General features: G+C 36.5%; 2 protein-coding genes and 1 long non-coding RNA gene across 12 annotated transcripts in view; 1 reads left to right on the top strand and 2 right to left on the bottom strand.

Annotated features, from left to right (window-relative positions):
- LOC135635874 (uncharacterized) overlaps positions 1-5,555 on the top strand; it is a 35,990-nt gene extending 30,435 nt beyond the window's left edge. For all 3 annotated transcript variants that reach the window (XR_010495757.1, XR_010495758.1, XR_010495756.1), the window contains 2 exons: positions 243-401; positions 4,573-5,555. This is a non-coding gene — a long non-coding RNA (uncharacterized LOC135635874). The remainder of the gene's footprint in view (positions 1-242; positions 402-4,572) is intronic.
- A 272-nt stretch (positions 5,556-5,827) lies between these two features.
- Positions 5,828-12,402, bottom strand: LOC135586885 (isocitrate dehydrogenase [NADP], chloroplastic/mitochondrial-like). Of its 8 annotated transcripts, none has more exons than XM_065147281.1 (8): positions 11,706-12,402; positions 8,671-11,621; positions 8,487-8,590; positions 7,880-7,948; positions 7,641-7,753; positions 7,108-7,142; positions 6,881-7,025; positions 5,828-6,170 (listed from the first exon to the last, which is right to left on the bottom strand). In XM_065147281.1, the coding sequence occupies exons 2-8, from the start codon at positions 8,785-8,787 to the stop codon at positions 6,148-6,150; spliced, it is 606 nt and encodes a 201-aa protein (XP_065003353.1). In that variant the 5' UTR covers positions 8,788-11,621; positions 11,706-12,402; the 3' UTR covers positions 5,828-6,147. The 8 variants fall into 8 exon arrangements, with proteins under 8 accessions (XP_065003353.1, XP_065003359.1, XP_065003361.1 ...); XM_065147287.1 differs by lacking the exon at positions 8,487-8,590 and having other exon boundaries at positions 11,512-11,621; positions 11,706-11,756; positions 12,124-12,399; XM_065147289.1 differs by having other exon boundaries at positions 7,861-7,948; positions 11,512-11,621; positions 11,706-12,394.
- A 1,497-nt stretch (positions 12,403-13,899) lies between these two features.
- LOC135635565 (protein ROOT INITIATION DEFECTIVE 3-like) lies at positions 13,900-19,653 on the bottom strand. The gene is made up of 8 exons (XM_065146717.1): positions 19,060-19,653; positions 18,846-18,959; positions 18,390-18,523; positions 18,152-18,299; positions 17,316-17,515; positions 16,388-16,515; positions 15,170-15,402; positions 13,900-14,345 (listed from the first exon to the last, which is right to left on the bottom strand). Exons 1-8 carry the CDS (start codon positions 19,264-19,266, stop codon positions 14,184-14,186), a joined length of 1,326 nt encoding a protein of 441 aa, XP_065002789.1. The 5' UTR covers positions 19,267-19,653; the 3' UTR covers positions 13,900-14,183.
- Positions 19,654-24,205: the final 4,552 nt, after the last annotated feature.

Genomic DNA, 24,205 nt, shown 5'->3' with positions numbered 1-24,205 from the left:
GTCCTGATTGGTCATCCAAACTGACGAGCTTTGATTATGAACATCTTGCTGCAGCAAGCATAGGGCAGGTTGTTTTGATCTAGATTGGTCATATCCTAATCCTCCTGAATTTCAGATATTATGTGTTTGGATGCCATAGAAAAATTCTTCAACAAAGTGCTTGCTTGTTCAACTCTGATTTGCTCATGTTGATATCTGTTGACTTATTTTTCTTCACATATTCTTGTACATGCCTTCTTCAGGTCCATTGACTAGTTATGAAGAATGGTATGGAGGTTGCAATGAAAGTACAGTACCCCCTGGTGTTGCAGATAGCATAGAAAGTGACATCCAGAATCAGTTTAATTTTAGACTACACAAATCTCAATCCTAACGGAATTTTTGTTGATTACACTATAAAGGTGAACCTACATATTCATGATCTCATTGACTTTTCTGTGTCAATTGAACTTTTCAGTAGTAATGATTAAACTGATAAAAGTGGTTTCTTTCTGTACTAGTAACTTTATCATAATAACAGTTAAGTTAATCATTATATATTTCCAAGTCAATTCTTGAGACTAGAAGTTAATGCAACATCTTTACATGACTTCTCATTTATTAAAACGCAGATGACTTACTCTTCGACATTACAAGGTTATTTGGTCTGTCTATTTTATTAGGCTAAAATGTGTTATCTGTCTATTTTATTAGGCTAAAATGTGTTATCAGAGACTTACGGGGTCTTCAATAACAGATTAGTCATTAGTAGAGTATAACCCACATTAAATGACTCTTATAGCCTGAAGTCATGTTGCACTCCTTAATTGACATTATCATGTCAATTAGAAGAATGTGGAATTGCTCCTTTTTTATTATGATGATCGTTTACACTTTTTTTTACTTTCTCCTTCAATTTCTTGTGTTGTCATCGGATTGAATTTTGATAATTCTGTTTTTTAAATTCTATTAGTATTTAGTGTATGTTGCTGCTTTATGTGGTTGTCGTGCTATGTATGCTATGTAGTATGTATAAACATATTATGCTTTTCTTTAACATAGTTCCTCATATTTTAATCGACTGGATAGCTCTCATTTGCTAGTTATGAGCAATTAGCATGAATTTTGACCAAATTCTATTTTTCCTTGAATGAAAATTTTGTCAATTGTTTTGAAATATAAGAATTGCAGATTGTCTACTGAGAGATGAGTAAATGTATTCCAGTCAAAAGCACATGGTCCTTTCCTATTAACTAGATCATGCAAAGAATGCATCCAGAAGAGGATATTTCACCTCATTAAATAAATATACAGGAAAATATTGGAAAACCCTAATATCCCAACTAATAAGGGTTACATTCATAGATCTTTTTCCACCATTGAGCTCTGTTTAGAATGTAATCACTGATCAAATTAAGGGCAATTAGATTTATATTTCTTGTTTCTAACAAAGTTTTCTTCTTTTATACCTCTAGATACTACTTCCTTGACATCCCTAATTGCTTTTAGGTTATATCTACACTATCTCTTTGCTGAATGAATATATATGTTGTACATGATGAGATGTTTAGTCAGACCAAATATTTTGCAGATAATGTCATGTTGTTTGATCGGAACCTAATTGGATTTTTTATTCTATCTTTTTTCAAAAATTGGGGACTGTGGGGAAAACATTGCTTGAGCTGATTGGAGTTGTTTGTTTCTTGGTTCGTGCATGCAAGTGCAATTTCTGTGTCTTTATTTTTTTTTGTATGAATCATGACCCTTGTTCCTTCTTTCTCATAAGTTATGCAACTTTGTCCTATGTTTTCATTGAGAAGGGATAAGAAGCAAATCTTTCTTATGTGTATTGTCCAAACAAAGGATTGAAATTTTATATCATATTGGTGTGTCGAGCTTTGCTCGATACGGTGCAGTACATCTAATTTAGACATAAAATCTTTCAAAAATATTTGAAAAAAAAAGTTAGGATATGATTTTTAAGTTAGAAATAAATATATGTTTAGCGTAAGTTTAGCAAAATCAATGTAAATTAGGTAAGAATAGTGTCATATCTTCTTCGGGCTTTGAGGAATAGTCTTTGCAAGGTTTGTATTTTGGTTTGTTATAGATTGTCTTTTTGTAAATATTAAAATATCTAAAAAAAATTATTTGAATTGTTAGATTATTTTGCTACAATATAAATTTTAAAATTCAAATGAATTAAATAATCACATATGTAGATATACCTAATTGTTGATTCTACCACCAAAATCAACGATAGGTTTTTACGGGTGGTGGATCGAGGTCCTCGATCTTATGTATCTACTATTAATATGATATGTTTGTTGAACCTAATTTTAAAATTGATCTCACAACATAGTGTATTGATATATCGTATGTTATTGGTACATCAATGTGGTGATAATCGTAGATTAATCGTCATGAATCACGTGTCTAAGACGACTCTTGAGGCATGTATTGGTGAATGTCAAAGCTTCTACTTTCTTTGTTGTGTAGTATCATACTATTGCTCAAAGAAGTCTAACTAACTATCATCGCATTGTTATTGGTCGTAAGATTTTTTATAATATGATGATTGTGAATACGATGAGCTTCGTTCTGTGCTTACATCGCGTAAACTTTGCCGTATATGTTCAAATTCATCCATTGCCTTTCCTTTCCCCTTCTGTGCATAAACTTAACCAGTATCTTATCAAGTTTCATAAATTGAATCTTGGGTGGCATGTGAAAAATATTGCTTCTCAGGCCATGCACCACCCTCAAGTTGTGTAGACGAGATTAATGACTGCTTGATGTTGCTTCCATCATCCGTCAAGGCATTGCTCTCCGTGTTCTTGTCATGTCTTTATTGAGCGAGTTACTGAATGCGATTGTGAAGGTGTCTCATTGCTCGACTCGATTATTTCCAATGATGTGGTTGATGCTAATGTGATTATCTCCAAAAATAAACCCTTTCCCCACGTTCTTTCCATTCTTAATTTCTCCGGGAGTGACTTCCTAATTATTTATGGGGTTGGGTCGATCGGATTAGTCGAAATCTCTTTAATATGATCTAGAATTTTCTTGGTAGGAATTTTGTTTCTTCCGGAGCAGCCTTAGATTGTGCTTATGTTCTCCTGGTTCGATAGGGGGTTATTTGCTGGGGGTTTAGTTGGGAAGCTACGTGATAAGTGAGGAGCAAAGATGATTCCTTCACATCTTTCATTTTATCGTTCTTTTATATATTCAGAAGTACGGAGGGAGGACGATGTTGACTCTCGGATTTGATGATGAAACCAATTGATAGTATTTATGATTTAATCTGGGTTTTGAGTGACGTAGGAAGTTTCGATTATGGAGAGATAATTAAAGTAGAAAGAATCATGTTGGGCCGGAGATAAACATATCAGAAAATTGGATGTCGAGCCGAAGGATTGGTCAATGTATTGACAGAAGGCTTCAGGCCATGTGTTCGGGCATCGGGCCAAGAAGAGCGAAAATTACGCCAAGTAAATCAGAGTTGTGGAGGTCAACTGGTTGATTGGGCAATAGGCCACCAAAGAGGATGATACGTCGAAGATTTGGACGAAATGTTGATGATCCAATGACATGTCGAAAAATATTTGATTTGCTTTGTAATAATTGTCTAGATCGAAGTAGGTTCTAAGTGTGCAGGATTCACTACGATAGCGATTAAGGTATAAAGCAAAATGAAGTCCTAGAGTCGAGAACAAAATTTCGTTGAGAGTTCGAGAATTCGTCGGAAGTTCTGACAAAAATTGATCGGAAGTTCTATCGGTATTGATCGATAAGTTCAGGAGCTTGTCGAGAGATTGTCGGAAGTTCGTCGGAAGATCGTTGGAAGCTCGCTGGAAAAAACCTAGACTTACCGGACTTATTTAGCTTAGTATATGCCTTAAAATTTGTAGTTAGCATATAATTGGGTTAAACAGTGACTCAATAGGTGGAACCATCATGGCGCAGTCTCCGAGACTGTCAAGCGGTGGAACCGCCCAGTGATAGGGTGTCAGGCGATGGTACCACCTAGTGTCAGTATCAAGTTTGAATCAATTTGAGGTCTATAAATACCCCTCTCATCCCTAGTTAACAGACACAATTGAGAGCAAAAAGAAAAAAAAACGTGGGGGTGTAAGGGTTCTCTCCTGAGCCTGTCAAAAGGAGAATAGAGTTGTAAGAAGATGATTGGTCTTTGCCTTCGCCTATTGAAAGAAGACCGTTAGTGGATGTCAGTAGCCTCGACGGAAGAGGAATCAGTGGAGTAGATGTTGGTCACGATGACCAAACCACTATAAATCAGTTTATATTTCTGATTTGCTATTTGCCTTTATTGTAATTTACTTTATATTGCAAACTAATTTCTTACTCTTAGTATGCTCTCGTACGCTTTCAATTTAATATTTTTTGAGATCGTTTTTAATCATACAAAAGATTTTTTAAAATCGATGTTTTTATCCGTTGTATTAATTTACACCCTCTTTATTAGTGTTGTTTTTACTCGTTTCTAACATACGACATTATTCTTTTTATTTTCCGTAGTCTTGTTTTGACTCAGTGTTCCCTTTGCCCTCCGCCCCGTATTTTTGTTTACAGGGCTACCGACACAAGGCTGCATCCTCGGACAAATCGCTACAGAAGCTGCATCGTCAAACATGGCAAATTTCCTCCTGACTTGATTGTCACATGTTCTCTTTGTTGTTGATATTGACATGGTCGTGGTGGTGGTTCCACCTCATCCTTCTCCCAATAACAGCAGCAGCGTCCTCGGAAGGCAACACACATATAACACATACATACATAACTCAACACATACATATACATACTACACATTACACAAATACAACACGCGTACACATAAAATTCACAACGCATACACAATATAACACATACATACATATATACAACACACATACACAACACACACACACAACATATGACACTACATACACATACACATATACACTACACAATACACACATAACACAATACATATACACGTAATACATACACAACACATACCATTCACAACACAACATATTATTAACAACACACATCACATTCATAACACACATATGTACACAACACATCATAACATTCTTTACACACAACACACATATACACAATACACAAACACAAAACACACACAACACACATACATATACACAACACACTACACAATACACAAACACAAAACACACAGCATTCACAACTCAACACACATACACAACACACACAAATACACAACACATACACGCACAACACACATACGCACCCAATACAACATCACTTTTTTAGATTATGTTTACACTTGGGAGTTTATATTGTCATCCACTTCTCAAGATGTGGTTTCTCCACTTCTTTCATCAAGCGTCTTGTTGTCCCGAGGAATTGGAACATGGAATACGTCCACTTCACTTAATCCGAAAAGGAATTTAGCCTTTTAGAGCATTGGTATTTATTTTTGAGAAGATATTTGCATTGCCCATAGTTGTAAAATTCGAGTTATGTTGTAACTATTTAGTACCATGCAGCCGTGTATTTTTTTTTTTACAAAAAATTGAAACTATTCCATGTGACATATTAGAGCTGAAACAAAAAGTTTATAAATAAACAAATAAAATTATGTGAATTGGAGCCGATACAGTTTCAAATTTGATTTAGATCTAATCTGACATGAAACATTGTGACGCTGATCTTAGGGGCTTTCGATAAAGATCAAAATGATTTCGAGGGCTTCTTAAGCCAGTCAGAACATTTGGCTGTCAGTTTTTACTTCGATGCCGTCGTTCACTCGTATGATGCGAAGGCATATAAATCATATGGCTCGAGCACTACTACTAAGCTGCGGTAAAGACGATAACACTAGGCTTACCATTGTTATTCCTGATATGTAAGCAACAACCAACTGTTTTTCTTCAGATATCTGTCTGCTGCATAGACAAAACCTCATTATTAATAGCCTTCATGCTCATCAGATGCTGTAACTTTTTGACATACTCTTCAAATCCAACTCCTCCTTTTCTCTCTTTTTTTTCTTTTTTTTTTTTTTTTTTTTTTTGAGTAGAAACGTCATCCATCTTGAAAATTAACAAAGCATTTAAATAACTGCTGCTACTTGGATCTTCTCTTTAAGGTTCTGAGCAACAGCATCAACAAACTCCTCGGTGTTCAAGTAGAATTCTCTGGACACTCTGCAAACGAAGTAAATGAAGACAAAGCACAATTGAGAAAAGAGCAATCACTCGTGCACGAAAGATAAAACCATGTGCCTATATGAGATCTTAGACTCCATATATACTAAATGAACTAAACATATTTCGTGGATCTTACTCAGAACAATCAACAGCATCAACAGGCAAGTAAACCAAGAAGCCAGTTCATGGAAGTTTAGCTGTGAAAAGTTCACTTTGTGATCATTGTAAAAAGCAGCTTTAAGCAAATACACAATACTCGATAAATTGTAAAAGATAACAAATTAAATCACAGAGGAAATCTTATTTTTGGTGCAGCTTATACCACACTTTCTGAGAGTCAAGATGAGGATAACAGCAACCTTGAAGGAAAAGTCAACTGTTTTCTTGTATTTGCATGATTGTGAAAAACCATCACAAATCAAATATCCAAAACAAAAGTATTTATCTATCGATTATAGTTTGTTTTAAAAGGTATAGAACATGTTCCATCATGCTAGTTTTTCTTTTTCAATTGAATTACAATGCTTCTGCAATTCCTAGTTAAGAGTCAGTTTCTTCAACCTTTCCAAGTGTTTCTGGAAGTACCAAACAAGGATTTGAATTTAGCACTACACCGATGTCACAATGAAGCAGATTTTCAATATTTAAAAGAAATATTTAATATTCAAGCAAAAAATGGAAGGGGACAAAAATTTGCTTGAGCATACCTTGGACCATGGATAAGAAGTGCAAGATCCTCTCTGATGCAATACTGTTCGTGCTAGTCTCTTGTCCTCTCTGATGTAGCCTAAAATGTTGAGTCACAGTCCCATGTGCTGCTTCAGCTTCTAATGTTTTCCCGTCAGATGATAACTATAATTATGTTACAATCATTGTTACCTATACATGGGATAAGTAGAGACTGAAACTAGAGCAATTAAACTTTGGTAATTACCAATACAGACGTCATCAAGCCCAATGAACCAAATCCTGCAACAACAAATAAATCTTAAAACATCATATTATTGAGAATAATTTAAGTTGAACAAAAGGGAGTTGGAAAAAAACTGTCCAACTGCCAAACAATAAAAGGTTTAACAACACAGATCATGTTCAAAATTTTCAATAAATTTTCCAAAAATATCTTGTGAATTTAATTTCGTTCATGAACAATTTCACTACACGAGAAGCATCTGCAGTTTTTTTTGCATGGATAAAGGCATAAAGTGAGTGATCTTGTTAAATCAATCAATCACAACAAAAGTAGAATCATGACTCCTAGTTAACATGAACTTTTTCACTCATGTTACCTAACAAGGTTGAGGATATGTTTCAAGTTTCAATTTGATTCTTTCCTATGACACTGCTACTACCCCTATACTTTAGTTAAAATAATAAAGTGAAAAGTAAAACATATTTGGAATACAGGAATTTGATACCAATATATTAACTACTGTTATAATAAGATCATAAATTCAAAAGTAAGACCTTGGGCGAGGAAATCGCTCTGGACATCTCCATCAAAATTTTTGCAGGCCCACACATAACCACCACTGCTTTTCAATGCATAAGCTACCATGTCATACCTGATAACTGGATAACTGGAAGACAATTATTAGACATCAATCAGCCTATGCTCATACCTGATAACTGGAAGACAATTATTAGACATCAATTTAAGACTTATTAAGCAAAAAAGGTGAAATACTTAGAACAGATGTTCCCACCATATTGATTGTTCTTCGAACTTTGACTTCCATTTTTCTTCATAAACCTCCTGAAAAATGTCCTTAAACCTACAATATTTCAAATGTCTCATTCTGTATATCTTAGATGCCTAAAGTTCCAAAATTTAAAAGGACAAAACCAGATTTTTGGATATATATTGCGTCCTGAGCATGAAAATTCCACATTGTTGACAGACATATTTTCTATAGCTGAGCTTCACAATTTGTGAGGACACTAACAAATCTGTATAACTTTCATTGAGCTTTGCAATAAGGACACTAACAAATCAAAGAAATAGAGAATAAAAGCAAGCAAGAATCTGTATAACTTTCTATATGTTACAACTTCGTTGACAGGCATATTCTCTAATGTAACTTTGCAGTCAAAGAGAGAAAGGGGTTTAGGGTTTAGAGAGAGAGCGCAAGAGATTAATTACAAATGAAATGATACAATTGGCTCTTCATATTAGGAAGAAAAAACAGGGGTACCTGTACATGGTATATGCTGACAAAAAGGTACACATTGTGGTAATCTCCCCATGAAAAACAACATACGATACTAATAGATTAGTAAGAAAATAAGCTAGCACAGAAAAGATAACACTACCTGCCATCGTATTTCTTCAATATGGTATTTTTGGTGCTTAAGTAAAGTGGCCACTTTTTTGCAAATGCCATAGACATTGATGACTCAGCAAAAGCCCGAATGGACTGAAAAGAGTTTCCAATTTTGTATGATCAACAAAGAATATCTCTGTAAAATTTCCTACATAAGACTATATATGACAAACCTCATCTACATTATACATAGATAATGCAATACCAGAGCCTTTAAATTCATAAACATCTTGCTCCACAGGTGGACCTTTAAGTATACAGCATAAGCAAAGACCTCCAAACACGCACATACATACACACAAAAATTAACTTATCACCAAGTAAAATTTCATTTTTACCAGCAACAATGCGTGGCACATTGCGGCAAAGAATAGGCTCACGAAAAACAGTTACTGAAGTGAATTAGAACAAGACTGATTCAAGCTAACAAAAGTAACATAGAGATCAGCAAGCATAAGAGACAATCATAAGGTAATATGTACCAGACATGTAGATCAAATTGCTAAGTACCAAAAACAAGGGGTGCAAACTCAAAAGTACAGAAAACTGACATGACATGGAGAATACAAACAAAGCCATGCCAGGGAAGGCTACTAGTCAACCATTCCATTTTACAGTAGCTGAATATCATGCATGACCACAAGTGTAATGCATCCAGGGCTGAGAAAACTTTAAAAGCTGCATTACAATTGGCAATTACTAACCATCAACTTTTGTACCCAACAGAGAGAAACTAAAACAGTAAAATGAGTTACTTCCGGATGCAATGAGGCTGTAACAGCAACGATTCCTACTCCAGGTAGTAGACTGGCTGACCCCAGGTAAGTGCAACATGTGCGATATGCCAAGCTACCAATACAATCCTGTTTTGTGTCTCAAATGTGAATGATTATTCTGATTTATTTAAATAATGCAAGCAGTATTAGCTAATGACCCATGTCAGAAGTTAACTAGCACCATAGCATGGCATTGCAACAACTCTAGCCCCTAATTAAACTATATCTTTCCTACTTTGACTTCCCTTAGCGAGCTAAACAGGAAATAGACTTAAATAAAAGATAAAAGAAAAAAAAGGTCCAAAGACCAGGACACTTTAAGTTCCTTTGATTCATATGCCACAACCTTCTTTGAAATTGAATTCTTATTGCATTCATCCATAAAAGTTTTGTATTGGTGTCAAACTATTTGGCTAACCAAAGATGCCAAGAAGTGTTCCAAATGTTCGCCTAGGTGCTCGGGCATGGCGATGTGAGGCCCAAGCAAGGTCTGCAATTTCGTACCGTACCGGAGTTTTGACGCTCGCTCGGTACGATACGAAACTGTATACCGAGCGGTATACCGCTCGGTATATATATATATATATATATATATATATAAATAACTCGGCGACGTCGCCGAAGTGATGTCGGCTATCTCTTCTCCCAAGCGGGGCAATGTCGCCGAAGTGACGTCGCCTCGTTTATATATATATAAATTAATATATATATAAAAGATTATATATATATTTATATTTTTTTTATTTAAAAGGCGACGTCGCATCGCCTCGGCGACGTCGCCTTTTCCTTCCCCACGCGGGGCAACGTCGCCTCGTTTATTTAAATATATAAATATATATATATATAATCATATATATATATAATCTGAAAAAGGCGACGTCGCCAAACGTCTCCTTTTTCTAAAATATTTATATATAAATATTTTTTTTTTTTTTTCGTTCCGCCCGGTAGCGGGTGGTCCGCGTACCGGTATTCCGTCAGACCGGTACGTACCGCCCATACCAAGCGGTATCATTCGGTATTGCCTACCTTGGGCCCAAGTGTCGTAGCGGGTTTTGGGCAAAATGCTTTCAACTGGGTGCCACCTAGACGAATGGCTCAGTTGAGGTGCTGGGCATATCAGGCATTTGCATAGGTTGACTCAATGACCCAAATGCCTCGACTCGATCCAAACCCAATTCCCTTCCCCCCTTCCCCTTGATCATAATATAATTTTCCACGTTTGACGCCCATGTTATGCCCTAGATTTGATTTTCAGCCATCAGCCACATGTCCTTTCTTTATCCAGTATGTCTCCCTCTTTTCTTGATCTTCTTCCTGCTTTCTCTCTGCAAATGCTGGGTTGCACCTGCTGTTACCATCCTATCGTCTCTCTCTTCTCTCCTCTCCCCTTCTCCTTTGCATGTGACCAGCACCCTACGTCATCACCACTCTCTTTTTCTTCTCTCCCCTCCTCCTTCCCCTCCCTCTCTTTCTTCTCCTTTCTCTATGGCTCGTACCTGCTGTTACCATCCTATCTTCCCTCTTTTGTCCTTTCTCTCCTCCTATATGCTCTTTTCTTCTCTGCTTACTTTGTAGCCCACAACTATCATTCTCATTGCCCTCCCTTCCCTCTTATCACCTTCTCCCCTCCAACCTCCCTCTTCTCTCCTATCTCCATTGTTCCATCTCTTTGATCCCTCTCCCTCTCTCCTCTCATTCAAATTAACATGGCAATCAAAACTACAATTCAGATACAATGGTAACCAAAGGTACGTTAGAGGAATCATCATCAAGAAACAATAAAGATGATGATCCAAATTAACATGGAAATCAAAACTATATTTCAGATACAATGGTAACTAAAGCTACGTTAGAGGAATCATCATCAAGAACCATTAAAGATGATGATCCAAAAGACCCTAATGCTGCCACTTGAAATAATGGACTGCAGAATTCATGCTGATATAATGGACTGCAGATATAATGGACTGCAGAATTCATGCTGATGCTAGTTTAAGCAAACACTGTTCCCACGTATCTTTCTGAGAAATAATTCGATAGATCCGGTGAAATGGAAGATTGAATACACCAATCGATACAAGCATGTACAAAATGGTAAAGCAAGTTTCCTATATGCACGAACATTAATTATACACAAATTGGTATTCAGTTTATCACTGTAAGAAAACACAATAAATCATTTAAGTGGAAGGAGGAAGGGGAAGTGCTACTATAAAGAAGGTCGTGGTAGGTAACTTGAGAGTTGCCTCGGCACTTTCAACGGTTACCCGATCGTCGGTGGCATCACGACTCAAGAGGCCCAGATCGAAGTACTTGATGTCCAATTCGAGAAATGGAAAAATTAGCTGCAGTCAGGAAACAAATCAATCAATCATTTCCAAGTGACTCCAGACTTGCAGGATATATAAAAGGAATGAGAAGATTGACACCTTTTCTTTTATCATCTGGAATCCTCCAGATGACCGTCGTCATCTCATCGCCTGAGAAGACATCAAAAAGTTTTTATGTACATCAGATAGGTAGGGTTTTAACCTCTTTTTTTTTCTGAATTGAAAAAAAAGAAGTAGATATCGATAGAACGTACCGAGGAGAGAAGAATAAGCGTTTGAAAGCGGGAAAAGAACCAAGAGAGCAAAAAAAAATAAACAGCAAACACACACACACTAGGGGGATGTGGTTCACCATCCATCTCAACGATGGGGTTGTGGACTTTGATTCGCTCGGCCGGTGAGAAGGAGGCAAGGCAGCGTATGGAAGAACCGACGACGACGAAGCGGGTGGGAAAAGAGAAACGAACACCATTGAGTCGCCGCTGATGTGTGAGGCGGATCGAGCTAGGGTTTTTACCTGGTAGGAACGACGAATAAGGGGCAGAGGAAGACATGGCCCCGGTGGAGAGGAGCCGCCGCATGACAAAGCAAGCAATTTGGCGAGCGCAGTGCGCGGCTGATCCATTGTTCATAAGATGGCCTGACCCCAACCCCAAAAACATTAAAATAAATAAATAAAAAGGGAAATGACGATTTACACAGAGGAGGGAAACATTGCATAAGATAATGGTGTCTTGTAAATGCTCTTTCTCGCTCTAAAGCTATGCTAATGTCTTATTGTGCTAACGTCTGAATACTTCGTTTAAGAGTGCATTGTTATGTGGCAAAACATCTATTATATCCATAGAGGCTTGTGACAAGGATAATTATTCGTGAAATATAACATATTTTTTAGATATCGTGAGTTTTTGTGCTTCAATAGCATAAGTGCTCTTTTATATATATATTATTAATTATATTTATCTTAATTAAGAGTAGTAGTATTTTTTTATTGCTTTGTGCTTGTCATATTTTTTTTATTTTTAAACATTAAGATCAATTTTTACCCCCTTTTTTTTCACGTTTTCTCTAACTACTATTACTAATGGCTCAACTTACGGCTACAACTTGTCTTTCTCTAAATGCTACTACTACTAATGCCGTAGTGAAAACAGTACACATTGTGGCTCCTTTAGGTGTCGCTGCCTGTGCCGGCCATCCATCCGAGCTGATTGAATAAAACGTTATGCTAAGTTCTCTCCAGATTTCTCTACTCTCCGTCCTAAGAAATTTGAACCATAAATTTATCCACAAGTGGATGCAACCAAAGTTCAGGCGTTAATTATTCAATAGTCAAAGCGCAATGCAAGCATCTCTCTCTCTCTCTCTCTCTCTCTCTCTAACAATGTGTATATGGTGGGTGATCTCGCATAAGTAATGGATGCATTGTTAAAATAGGACATGTGCGATCTAATTATTATCCCTCCCATGTATGAATTACGCATTCCGCTTCCTGTCGGTGCTTCTTTTTCCAAACTGATAAATACGTGGTCATGCCGAAACCGACGCCACTAGCAAGGTCTTGAGGACAACATCAACCAAGCTCTGCACACCTCCCAGGTAGTGCCCTGTTTGCTTCAGCTCATGGTAGTCGATCCAGCTGAGGTGGCTGTAGATGTATCACTGTAGAGTCACCAGCACGAGCCAGTCTTCATCCCCATGCCACAGATGAACTGGAAAGGGTGGTTGCGAGAGATCCATCGGATCAAATTCCCACTTCCGGAACATCACCATCATGTCTCGGTAAAACGACTCATGCATGCCTAGCTGAGTGGCAAGCTTCCGCCTCTGCAAGCACAGTGACGCTTGCATTCTTCAGTTCTTGCAGCGTCATACTACAAAGCTCCTTACAGTTGAAATGGGTCAAAATAAAAAATAAAAAAAGGACACGAAGTTGTGTGTGTATATATATATATATATATATATATATATATATATATATATATAACTTAAATTGATCATAATTAGCATTGGGTAACCATAGCATCTCTGTTCTTAATATTTAGGACATATACCATATACTAAAATTTATTTCTAATTTTGCAAGAATAATATGTAAATGTTGAAATCTCATCTTATTTCTGACATTTTAAGAATTCCAGTAGCATATGGTGATAAATACTTTTACGTACCCAACAGCAGAGAATCTGTTTTCCAGCTACAAATTCTAAACTAGAGAACTTTGGGAAGTCACTTTTTCCAAAGACAAAACATTCTTAATAGAGAAGATATTGGACAACAGAGATATCTGCAGTTGCTTAAACACGATGAACTGTGAATTTAAAAAAAAATACTTTCATCAAGCCTTTTTTTCTGAAAATGAAACGAAGTCTGTTAGACTAAACTCATAAGTTGCTTACCCCAAATTTGAAGCTATTAAGACATCCCACCACCTATCATAATAATGGTGAATCGCTTGTGTAGCAAGAATTACCAAGCAAAATTTGGGCTACTAAAAAACCATATAACAACAAAAGCTAAACCATAGTAAGAGATGGCTTTCATGATTACACTAAAGCTGTTCTTATGCTGCTGCTTTTAGCTGTCGCTCACCAGGGTTCCATCCATCAGCTCATTTACACAGAGAGACTGCATGTCCTGATACAGCTTCTTCCACTGCTGAACCAGTTGTGTTTTCCTTTTACATTCCAGCCTAAGTCTTTCCATCTCCATTTCAGCAGCACCTGAAGTGTTCTGTTTCTGAAGGGGAAAACAAAGAAAGAAACAGAAATGTCATCATCAGCACTCAGCAGTGTGCTTGTTTCTTGATCATTTGGAGAGGCCAAGTTCATATCAAAACAGACAATGTCCTTGAAGAATGCCATATTATATCATGAGCTAAAGACCATAAAATTGAACCATTCAAGTAGAGATAAAAGGCCATAATTCTTCTTTAAGAGGTATCTCTGTTGTCCAATATCTTCTGTAAGAGGTTAGTGAGAAGCATTTTGATTCTTCATGGATCAAATAGTCAAAGTAATAGCCTAAGTTGGACTAATTAGAAAAAAATATCAAGGCTTTTGTGATGATAAAAAATGAATTAAAAGTGATAGAATAAAAAACTTCATCATTAGCAACAAGCAATATGGAAAGTTTCTCCAGCTACAAATGCATTCATTCTAGCATATTCCTTTCAGGCACGTGCCCGGACTGGTATAGTTTTGTGCAATGTATGATAAAATAACCTACCTGACGAACTATATCTAATTCATTGCCTGAATATGGGTACAGGTTATAGCATAAAGGTGTTAATCATAAGTCCCATCTGGGTTTAAAATACCTACTTGGATGGTTTAGACTGAAATAAGCATTGCTAAGACAGACATTAAGATCATGCCCCTTCAGATATCAAAGGTTTCTTGGTAAGTTCATTAAAATTTTATCTATCAAAGAGGAAACACCAAAGCACCAAAGGTTACAATGTATATATAAAAGAAACTGCATCTAATGTTCAGATATACAGACATATTACTTGAAGTCGAATGCTTTCAGCAGAAAATGGGTATCATAGATAAGTAAGATACCTGAAGCTCTTTGATTTGCCTCTCCATCACATATGAGCTGCAAAATCTTATTTCTTCTGGATCATGGCAAGGAGACTGAAGCAATACAATAGCATTAGTTTTAACTTCTGCATCTGTAGAATCAACATACTTGCTCAGTGGGGGTGGCAATGACAAATTCAAATGCTTCCTGTTCACTGATATAGGATTTCGAAGTAATGGCTGTCTAACTATAAGAACATTGTTGATAGGACCTGTCACAAAAAATCAACCATCAATTTAAGCCTCCTACTTGTTAACTATTAATCACTAGGAAAAGAAACTAAAAGTTGAGGTCTAAATTAGTAGTCACTGCAACAAACATACAACCGTATCGTATTGTTTTTTTCCGGATTAAAGGGGAGGTGAATCAAAGTGCATAATTACAATTAAGAATATATCAACATGAATTTGTATGCAGTTAGGGAAGTGAAGTATCATAGTGATAATGAAGATTTCAATTTTCAACAACTTCAAACAAGTTTTCAAAAAATGGAGAATAATCCATAATGAAAAAATAAAAGGATTCAGTCTATGAAAACTGGGTAATTATATAGATAATAAAGCATGAAAATAAGCAATACGTCATGCTTTGCATTGACGAGATACTTGAGGCAATTGTAGAGATCTTTATAGCTAATAATAGAAAAGTTATAGAACAGAAGCATCAACATAGATCCTTTTTGTTTATGCATGTATGACTAAAAATATGGACACAGTAGCTAAACCATCTATTCGTGGTCACCCTATATGGAATTCTATCCACAATTTTGCTCTATTGTAGGTAATATCACTGATTGAGATTAAAGGTTTGAAATCTCATCAAACATATTGTGAAAGTCCTAGCTAACTCAGCATATAAAGATTTTGACAAACTACCGAGCTCAAATCCCGCCTTCACTACTTGTCCGTAGCAAAAGAAAAAATATATCACTAATTAAACTAAGAACCAGCAGATCATTTTTTAATTGACTAATAAAGATTTTTTTAATCTTCCTCTATCTCTCCTTACACCACTAATCATAACTTGTGCATCGATTGATAGTGAAAGGTACAAGTAAATACATAGTTAGAAATCATAGTAACATAGGAATCCATTACATGCACATGTCATAACAGGAAGAGGAAAGAGCATCACATAATTAGGCATCCGAAGTAATTTAAACATTTTTTATACTAGAATCCTAGTTATTGATGTACCTTTCGCATGTTTCAAAACACGAGTAACATGCTTGGTTTTCGTATCCCAAACTTTGACAATACCATCTTCAGTCCCAGACACTAGAGTAACTCCATCCGTGCTAAATGCTAGGCATGTTATTGCCTTACTGGATGACAAAAACAGCTTAAATTAAATCACGAAAAGGAAAATGCTGAAGAAGAAAGCAAAAATGTGATTGAATCCATATACAAGATACAGAAAGTGCACTTGAAGTACATATATGTCTAACACAACTTGCAGTAACAAGACAATGACGATTTCCCAATTGAAACTTAACAAGGGTCAACAAAACATGAAACAATTATGATTACCCACAGAGCTTAGACTAAGCATTGAAGTTACACCTATATATTAGTGCATATAAGCATGCATGCAAATCAAACTGCAAGCTAAATTACTTTAGTTATGTATCTCTCTAAGGTAAAATGTTAAGGTCAAAAAAATATTTCAGCTAAATATTTCTTATAAAAGAAAGCGATTAAAGTCTTTTGGAAAAAAAAAAATCAAAAATAAGCAAAACCTTTGGTAAACAGACTCTTGGAACCCCAGGTCTTCTGCTACTGTTATACTTGATGCAGCCGAACAAACAATAAGGACAGGAAAAGATGGTGAGATGTAAAATTCCAAGACCCAAAGGTAAAGGTAAATTGACTTTTGAGGAAATGCAGAATGACAAGCAATGACAAGCTTACATGAAAAATTCAAAACTAAAACATCAAGATAAAGGCAATTTGGAAATAGAAAGCATCAAATACAACAAACCTCTGATATATCTAAGAACACAAATTAGATATCTACAGTATAGTCTCTTCATAGAAATTTGCCAGAACACACAAAACACAATTGTTGGTAAATATATACATGTATATAAGTGATTATCAAAACTGACTAACAGCATATTGAGACCTGTGATCATATAAGGCACCAATGATGAACATCCCATGTATGCTATTGCGGTTGCATTCAGCATTTAGCGCTGCAATATATATTTTGCCATCTCGGCCACCAGCATAGAACACATGCTCCCCAGGATCCATTACAATAGCATCTATTATGGAAGGAAACGTAATGCTCCTCAATAACAAACCCTCAGATAGGCTCCATATCTGGAACATATGCAGTAGTCAAAAGAAGTTATCTTCAAAATATAAAATACGAACATAGACAATTAGCATTGAGAGGAAGGGGGATCAATTTTCTAACAACAGATTAAAATTATCTTTTCAGTTCAACATATAAGTAAATTAAGTTAAGCTTGCAGTAATAGAACTGACATTCTGCAAAAAAGGTGGTCACACCATTGAGAGCACCTTGACCCTAATAAGCATCTATAATCTACTTTATCATTACATTCATAAGGTCAAAGTTTAAATTGGGCTAGGACAAAGAAAGAATAAAGCAAATAACTTTTGTTCAAGCTACCAAGATACTGCCACTACAGTAAAATTTTGAAAAGAAAGATTCTTACCATCAGCATGTTCAGCTTGAGGAGCAGAGTTAGACTTTGTTTTGAAACAAAGACTAAGAGTAAGTTATGAGATAATATATTATAAGCTATCATCTAATTCAGGGAAATTAACCTCTTAATTCAGATGCATCATTTGTGTACCTCAAAATTTTTCAGTTGAAGTTACACAACAGTGAAGTCCCTCGGCATCTGGTTCTGTTTCTATTGACAACTAATTTCCTAATATAACCAACTACTCTTTTCAAATAAGTACAAAGTGTAACAACTAACGAACCTTACATGTTCGATCCTCTGAGGTTGAGATGATAATGGAGTTGCATAACCCATGTCCCGTAACAACATCAGTGACACGTAAAGCATGTTCCGAAAAGCTATATCTATAAAGAACACCAGCAGAAGCCTTTGCCATGTCATCAAACATCCTGACAAACATTACAAAAATCATATTAGCATTTTAGACAAGACAACATAAAGGAACAATTTCGACAAGAAAAAAACTAAGAATTACATACATCATAAGGGACCAAACTCTGACAGAGCCATCCTCAGACCCTGATATTAGCAAAGACTCGTCCTTGGAGAGAGTGAGACAGGTGACAGACCGATAATGTGCATGCCACCTTGTGAGCAATTTCCCACTAGCAACCTTGATAAATTTAAAGATAAATCTAAGCTTTTCTTATGAGTTTTTCTATGAAGAGAGGGAGCTAACAAGACAAACATTAGAAAACAAAACAAAACAAACTTTGACATCAAAACCAAAAATGAAAGCATAATACGGCCCCTTTGACTTTAAACAAGGTGGATGAGAGAATCAAGAACAGATTTGGACACACAGACCAAAAGTCGTGCATCAAAATTTTGAGTCCCAAGCAGACGGAAAATTCTCATACCAGTGTCTTAAAGAGAAGACGACAGAAAAAGCAAATCTTGCCTAAGAAATCAGAAGTGGAAAAGCAAAATATTACCTCCCAGAGGTAGATGATGCCGGATGGTCCTCCTCCCATGATGTAAGTTCCTTCTGAATTGGAAACAAGCGGTCCAATCGGCTCAGCCGGGAAGCTCCTAACTTCCACCTGAGGCTGAAACATAGAGCGAGAATTATGAGATCGTTTATCCAACACGAGTATGAAACAGGGCGTGAAGTGGAGATGTGGAAGAAAGGTTCGGATTAGGACTCACCTTATCCCAGGACCAGAAGAAAATGGGGCAAGAGGCGGAGGAAGGGGAATCGCGGAGCTGCGAGGAAGCGAGAAAGCGGCCGGCTATGGAGAGGAGGCCATGTGGAGCGGAGGAGCACGAGCGGTACCGGAGCTGCTCGGAGCCCGAGCGTAGGTCCCAACAACCGATGCCGACGTCCACCGGGGAGGAGGCGATCACCACTTCCATCGGTGGCGAAGAGGCGCCGCCAAAGAAAGAAGGGGTTTTGAGGATTTTAGAGTAGGCGTTTCGGATCACGAGAGTATAAACGGAGCTCGCGGGCTACCACGGTGCGTATATGCTATCTCTGTCACCTTCAAGCAAAATATGAGTAGAAACTGCCTATCTCTTCTTAAGGTTCCGGCGGGGTTGTGCGGCACTCTTCACCCTCCACCGTGATCGGACTTCCGGAGCACCGCTGGCGCGTCGTCGGGGACAACGGAGGAGAGGAGTATTCGAAACGCCGGGGACTCTACGAAGGTGGCGGCGGAGGCCAAGAAGTGGCCGGAAAAATCGAGGAGGCGGAGGAGGAGCCTGCGGACGCCGCTCTTGGCGCCGATTGCTCCAAGCAGGTGCTAAATCGTAACCTCCGGTTTTGTTTTCCCATGTTTGTCCACATCGATCTAACGGATGAGATCCATTTGCTGAAAGCATCTCAACCGTTAATCGATGTGTATAACACCTATGATCTTATTGGACACCGACTTCGATCCACGAGATAGGCTAACGCAATGAAGAGAGAGCCTAATTGGGTGAGCAAACGGATCAGGTATTGGGTTAAACGAATCCGAATCCCAATATAAATTCAAATAATACTAAATTCCAGTCTTTTTTTTTTTATATGTGGCTTTACGTGTCTATATATACTTTCAAGTTTGGCATTAACATATATTCATTTCCAAATTTTAATATCTCATTTCCATATATAACTCATACGACTCATTACAACACACACCACACACATATACACAAACAACTCATAACACACACACATACACACAACTCATAACATATACAACACATACACCACACACACATACACAAACAACTCATAACACACACACATACACACAACTCATAACTAACATATACAACACACACAACACAAACTCATAACACACATACAAATAACATATACTAACACACACATACATAAACAACTTATAACACATACCATATACACACATACACACACAAACAATACACAACCAACACATACTATACACACACAACACGTACATATACACAACGCACAAACACACACAACACACACAATTCATAACATAACAACATACAAACAACATACACAATTCATAACATAACAACACACAACTCATAACACAATATACACACACATACACACACAACACACAAACAATACACTATACACACAAACACACACCACACACACATAACATATACACACAACTCATGATTTACACACAATTCATAACACACACTAGATATATACACACACAACACACAAACAATACACTATACACATAAACACATACCACACACATAACATATACACACAACTCATAACACACACTAGACACACACAACTCATAACACACTAGACACACAACATATACACACAACTCATAACACAATACACACACACAACTTATAACACATATTACACACACACAACACACAAACAATACACTACACATACACATAACATATACACAACTCATAATATACACACAACTCATAACAACACATACTACACACACATAACATACACTAAATAACATACAAAAATATCACATAACACAAACAACACACAACACAAAAAGACACACACACAATACATACACATACACATAACATACACAACACACACAAAACTCATAACATAGACATACATACACATACACATACACAACACACACACAACATATAATATACAAAACACACACACACAACTCATAACACACACGACACACTACTACACACACATAACATATACAAAACACACACATACACAAGCAACTTATAACACACACCACACACACACAAACAACACACTACACACACATTTACACAACGCACAAACACACACAACATACACAACATACAACTGATATCAATACACACATAACATACACAACACACAACTCATAACATACACAACACACAAACAATACACACTACACACACAACACATACATAATATACATAACATACACAACTCATAACACACATACAAACAACATATACTATACACACACATAACATATAAAAAATACACACATACATACGTAACTTATAACACACCACACACACAAACAACACACAGCACACAAACAACACACACATACACTCAAAACTCATAACAGTACACCTGACATTTAGCACAAGAAGATACTTTCATCTTTTTATTCGCTTGAACATGTTTATTATTTTTTACTCACATTTTTCGGAGAGCATTCTTTTTAATCAGCCAGATTAATGCCCTTTTAAATTTTGTGTTTTGCACCTTTTAGTTTAAGGAATATTATATTTAGTAAAATGATTAAGGTTTATTTAACCTTAATGGTTTAGATCTCGGATCTCTTAAGTTTTTATGGTTTACTCATATTTAAAATAATTTATATATTTTTTAAATTTTAATATATAATTTTTTTTATCAGTTAATAAACGTTAAAATTTATTTATATGGTATGTTAAATCATAATAAATTATTAATATAATGATATGTATAATTTAGGATTAAGGTTCATTTTCTATGGTTTTGGTCAAGGATCTCTTAAGCCCTTATAATTTACTCATGTTTAAAATAATTTTTATATTTTAAAAATATAACATATAAGTTTCTCATTAAGTCTAAGTTAACAGATGTTATAGTCTACTTATATTGTGGATGTTACTCATTAGCTTCAAGGCGTATGTCATCACGTCTCTTATCACGGTGTTGTCTACTATTATGAATAACATTCGCTCTAATCTTGATAAGTATCATGGTACTTTGTAAGTCATCTCTCTCACGAAGCACGACATCATGAAGACAGAGAGTAAGTGAAAGGAGCGGTTGAGTTAGTCCATGGAGCCCTCCTATACTCGCTCGCTCTTCTCGATCGACTTATTAAGGAAAAGAAAGAGGCGAAGGTCGTAGCGATGGATGAAAGTAAAGACATAGAGGTAGCAAAGGTTGGAGGCGGATTTGAGGGAGGGCTGGACCATCATGTCCTAAGCGCGATGGGTGAGCGCACAAGAGAGGACGAAGTGGAAGGTGATAGGGATGAAGACATCGAGGAGGAAGAAGAGGGACCAAGAGATTATTGCGTGCTTAGCGTCAGATTGGTCGACGCATATCCACTAGGCAGGATCGGAAGCTCCTAAGTTCATCGTGTCAATACGAGAGAGGCCATGTACATACGGTGCCTTGCTAGGTAATAGCAACTCAGTATTGTTGTTGGTGATCACTTCCATGATGTCTTCCGCCATTGTTTGAGGTCTTAATTTTTTTAAAATTTAAAATATATATCATTATATTAATTATTTATTGTGAGCTAATATATTACGTAAGCAGACTCTAATGTTTATTAACTCAAGACATGACGAGAGGATCTTATATGTTACGTTTTTTAAAATGTACTAGTTATTATAGACACAAGTATACCATAAAAGGCCTAAGAGGACTATGGCCAAAACCGTAGGGGCTAAAATGGATTTTAATCTTAAATTACATGTGTCATTATATTAATAATTTATTATGAGTTAATATATTACGTAATTAGATTTTAACATCTATTAACTTAGATTTGACGGGAGGAATTTATATGTTACGTCTTTGAAAATATAGAGATTATTTTATGCTTGAGTATACCGTAAGAGTTTGAGGTTAATGACTAAAACCACAAGAGTTAAAATAGATATTAACCCTTAGAAAGTTGGACTCTCATATTCCATTCAAGAAAACACTTTTAAGTAGACAAATCATTTATGCTTATTTCACTGTCACTCTCCTTCAAACATGATTTTGTATTTTTACTTTTTTTTTTGTTCTCAAACCTCATATCTGAAGAACTTTTTGATTCAAACTTTCTTTCCATAATGTTTTTTTTTTTTCATTCTTCTTTCCATATTTTAGATCTATAACAAAGGTTTATGTTTTTCAATGATTTTATCATGTAACATTATTTCTCAAGCTACTTCCCTATATAAGCAGCGAAATGAAAGGGTTAAGATTGAAGATCCCTGTCTCATGAGTCGGTGGGTGAAATTAAAGGCTCTCCCCAAGCTTGTGACTCTGAGTACCGCTGCTTCACGAGAAAGTACAATTCGGTGAAAAGCCAACCGTCAGCAAAACTTCTCCGGCAGATCCTAAATGCGATCGCGACTCACAAACTGGAAGCAACAAAACTCAAGCAAAACATTAATTTGTTTAGTGGCATTAAAGCTGTTGCACGTCCAAATTATATACGTTCAAACAACCAACTATTAAACAGCCTATCTCATTGTTTTGTGTTCGGTTTGACGATTGTAGTTATATATTATCGTCCTAGAAGTTGCTAGACTATCTCATCGGAAATCAACTTTTCTAATTTCAAACGAGAATAAGAGGATATTGGGACGAATTCCTAAAATCTAAAGGGAAATAGTCACGAGATGGCAATACTTGGTAGGATCTAATTGAATATTTTTAATATTAAAACTAGTCAAAGAAAAAGAAAAGATATCTTCCTCCGCCTGATGCGTACCCTATGTTTGTTTACCCTCGTGTCCCACGCTTGTTTTTATTTATTTGTTTATTTTTCCCAGGGTCAATCCGACTGCCGGATTCTTCCAGAAAGTGTGGAAACGAAGCCAATGCCGATGAACTTTTTCTGTCTGTGGAGTCATCTTTTCGGATTTCGCCGTCTGTACGTCGATCGAAGAGAGCCGGAGGGAAGGAACGACAAACCAATGCGCTATCTTATGGCTGCCTGTCCATATCTGAATCAACCTTCGAATTTCTTGGTCCCCAATCATGTTGTGAAATTCTACCCAACTTGTAACAAATCCAATTTCTTTTGACTCAAGGTTAGGTTAAAGACCGAAAACGAAGGAACGTATACCGTGTCCATACTGCGGTGATTGCATCAAGGTTAGGTTAAAGAACGATTTAAATATACGTAAA

This window comes from Musa acuminata, chromosome BXJ3-4, assembly GCF_036884655.1.
Source record: "Musa acuminata AAA Group cultivar baxijiao chromosome BXJ3-4, Cavendish_Baxijiao_AAA, whole genome shotgun sequence".
In the NCBI taxonomy this organism is placed as follows: domain Eukaryota; kingdom Viridiplantae; phylum Streptophyta; class Magnoliopsida; order Zingiberales; family Musaceae; genus Musa; species Musa acuminata.
The sequence above is the reverse complement of the archived record's forward strand: the minus strand, read 5'-3'. Positions and strand labels throughout refer to the sequence as shown.